This window comes from Cryptotermes secundus, unplaced genomic scaffold, assembly GCF_002891405.2.
Source record: "Cryptotermes secundus unplaced genomic scaffold, Csec_1.0 scaffold1858, whole genome shotgun sequence".
Taxonomy (NCBI): Eukaryota; Metazoa; Arthropoda; class Insecta; order Blattodea; family Kalotermitidae; genus Cryptotermes; species Cryptotermes secundus.
The window spans coordinates 27,819-30,548 of NW_019735490.1; the positions used below are offsets into that span (position 1 = coordinate 27,819).

Consider the following 2,730-nt stretch of genomic DNA (forward strand, 5'->3'; position numbering starts at 1 on the left):
CTGGGCTAGTCGTTTTCGTGGCGGTCATGTGAGCATAAACGATGATCCAAGGCCAGGAAGGCCAAAAACATCAACAGATGAATGATGTGTGAAACTTGTGTCAGATGCTCTTGAAGAAAATTGCCGTGTGACATGTGAGGAACTTTCTGAAACCATGGGGATTCCACCAAAGTCAATATTCCAAATTCTGACAAATGATTTAAAGAAGAGAAAGATTTCTTTGTGGTGGGTCCCTCACTGCTTGACTGCTGAACAGAAGCAGAAACGCCTCAACATTGCAAACTTGCTGAAACAAAGATTCGACGTTGAAGGTCAAGCATTCTTGTATCGACTTGTCGCTATTGATGAAACATGGGTTAGGGACTTTGAACCAGAGCTGAAATCACAGTCCAACGAGTGGAGAGGTCCATCTTCCCCATGACCAAAAAAATGTTGACGATCTCAATCAAAGGTCAAACAAATGATGATCTTTGCTTATGATCACCAAGGAATCATCATGCCAGACAGAGTTCCATGCAGGAAAAGTGTCGCAGCAGTTTATTATCATGACTTTATGCAAAATCTGCGCAGAAAAATGCACAGAAACCTACCTGAGTTGCTCGAGGCTGGGCCAATCATTCTCCATGACAACACTCGCCCGCACCTTGGGAATGTTGTAACAGAGAATCTGCGCCAATACGGTTGGGAGATGTTGCCTCATACTCCCTACAGCCTGGACATGAGTCCACCAGACTTTGACTTATTCCCAGAGTTGAAACAACCTATGCGAGGCCGTTGTTTTCCCTCTGGAAGAGCTTTCTGCTGAAGTTACCCGAGCCATTCGAAAGATAAACAAAGATGGTGTCCTGGATGGAATAGTAAACTTCCCACACGTTGGGACTTGGATTGAGAAGCAAGGGGACTATGTTGAAGGACTGTAAAGAGATATTTAAAAAAAAATAAACGTAGATGTAAACAAAAAATTGTGTGCAATATTTTTGAAATGACCTACGTAGTTGCATTAACCTGGCTATTGGTTTAGTCTCTCTTGTGTGTGTCTCAGACTCTCTCAGGTATATCCATGTATGAAGATGTGTTACTGATTAAAACTGATAAAGATTATGGATCAGAAATTATTATCAGAATTAAAAGGTCCAATAACATCTTTACGGTATGACAAAAAATATTATTTCTGAAATTGACATATAAAATCTAAGACTGATTCATGCCTAGCAGTTGTAGTATATTCTGTTAGTTGTTCTTGTGCCCCTGCAGCTGATCCCATGCGCAAAGCCCCGGTCTGCACACTGGGTGAGCTCTTCAGTACCACAGAGTGAATGGAACACACCAATAGCAACAGATTTATCAGCTGCGTACATCACCAACAACCTGCTTAAACCAGTGCTTTTTGAGGAGGCATCACGACACATCCCACATAATGCCATCACTATTGAGATTGCTCCACATGGGCTGCTGCACCCTATCCTGGAGTATTCTCTCAACAAGGGCATAACCAACATTGCCCTTACAGAACGAGGTTACCCTGATGGCACTGAGTGGCTCCTGACTTCTCTGGGCAAGTGTGTATCATTTTAGAATTTGATATGAGATCATTGGTGATCATTTTTAGGCATAGTGTAGAAACACTCACTCACTGTCTCACACATGGAGCTGAGTACTTCTTGAGAAGCTACCAATTGCACAGCTACTCAAGAACTTCACAGTATTTTATGGAACCCAAAGGTTCATTACTGTGTTCACAAGAGCCCACCACTGTTCCCCACCCTGAGCCACATCAATCCAATCTATACCATGCCATCCTATCTCTATAATTCTGTATTTTAGCATCCTGTTGCAATTGTTTAACTTAATTGTTTAACATAATTTAATAAAATATTTGTAACATATCAAGATGCCTGAAGATGGCCATTTGGGGCTGAAACATGTAGTGTCGAAGTGTATAATGTTGGACTAGAATTGGGATTGAGTGGTGAATGAACAGGTGTTGCAATGTTGACAGACAATAAATACATGGACGTTGAGCTATCTCTATAAGATCCATTTTAATAGTGTCCACACACCTACGTCTTGGTCTTCCCAGTTGTCATCTTCCTTCCTGCTTTCCCATCAATATCATATATGCATTTCTCCTCTCCCTCATTCGTGCTATGTGCCCTGCCCATCATATCCTCCTGGACTTGATCATTCTAATTATACTTGGCAAAGAGTACAAGTTATGAAGCTCCTCATTATGTAGTTTTCTCTAACCTCCTGTCACTTCATCTTTCTTTGGTCCAAATATTCTGAACACCCTCAGTCTGTGTTCCTCCCTTAATGTCAGAGACCAAGTTTCACACCCATACAGAACCACAGGCAAATTTATAGTTTTCTATATTCTAATTTTTATGTTTTTGGACAGCAGATGAGAAGACAAAAGATTCTGGGACAGTATGGTAGCAAGCATTACCCGAGTTCAACCGCCTCTTAATTTCCTCCTGAATCAGGTTTTGATTGTTATCGTCATTCCCAAATATCTGAACTGTCCCACATTTTCAAAACATCTGTTACCTATCTTTATGTCATGATTTTGCTCTGCATTCAGGTGATGAGACACTAACATATACTTAGTTTTCTCTGTGTTTACTTCTAGACCAATCTCCTTGCTAGCATAAATTAAAGTGTGTGTGTTTTTCTTTATGGTATCTATGTTATCACCCAGGAGATTCACATCATCAGCATAGACCAACAGCT

General features: G+C 40.9%; 1 protein-coding gene across 1 annotated transcript in view; it reads left to right on the plus strand.

Moving 5' to 3' along the window:
* Window positions 1-2,730, plus strand: part of LOC111869476 (fatty acid synthase) — a 40,031-nt gene that overhangs the window by 26,225 nt on the left and 11,076 nt on the right. Inside the window, exons 12-13 of the mRNA XM_033753446.1 lie at window positions 105-355; window positions 1,255-1,559. Of these exons, the coding sequence (XP_033609337.1) occupies window positions 105-355; window positions 1,255-1,559 (556 nt within the window). The remainder of the gene's footprint in view (window positions 1-104; window positions 356-1,254; window positions 1,560-2,730) is intronic.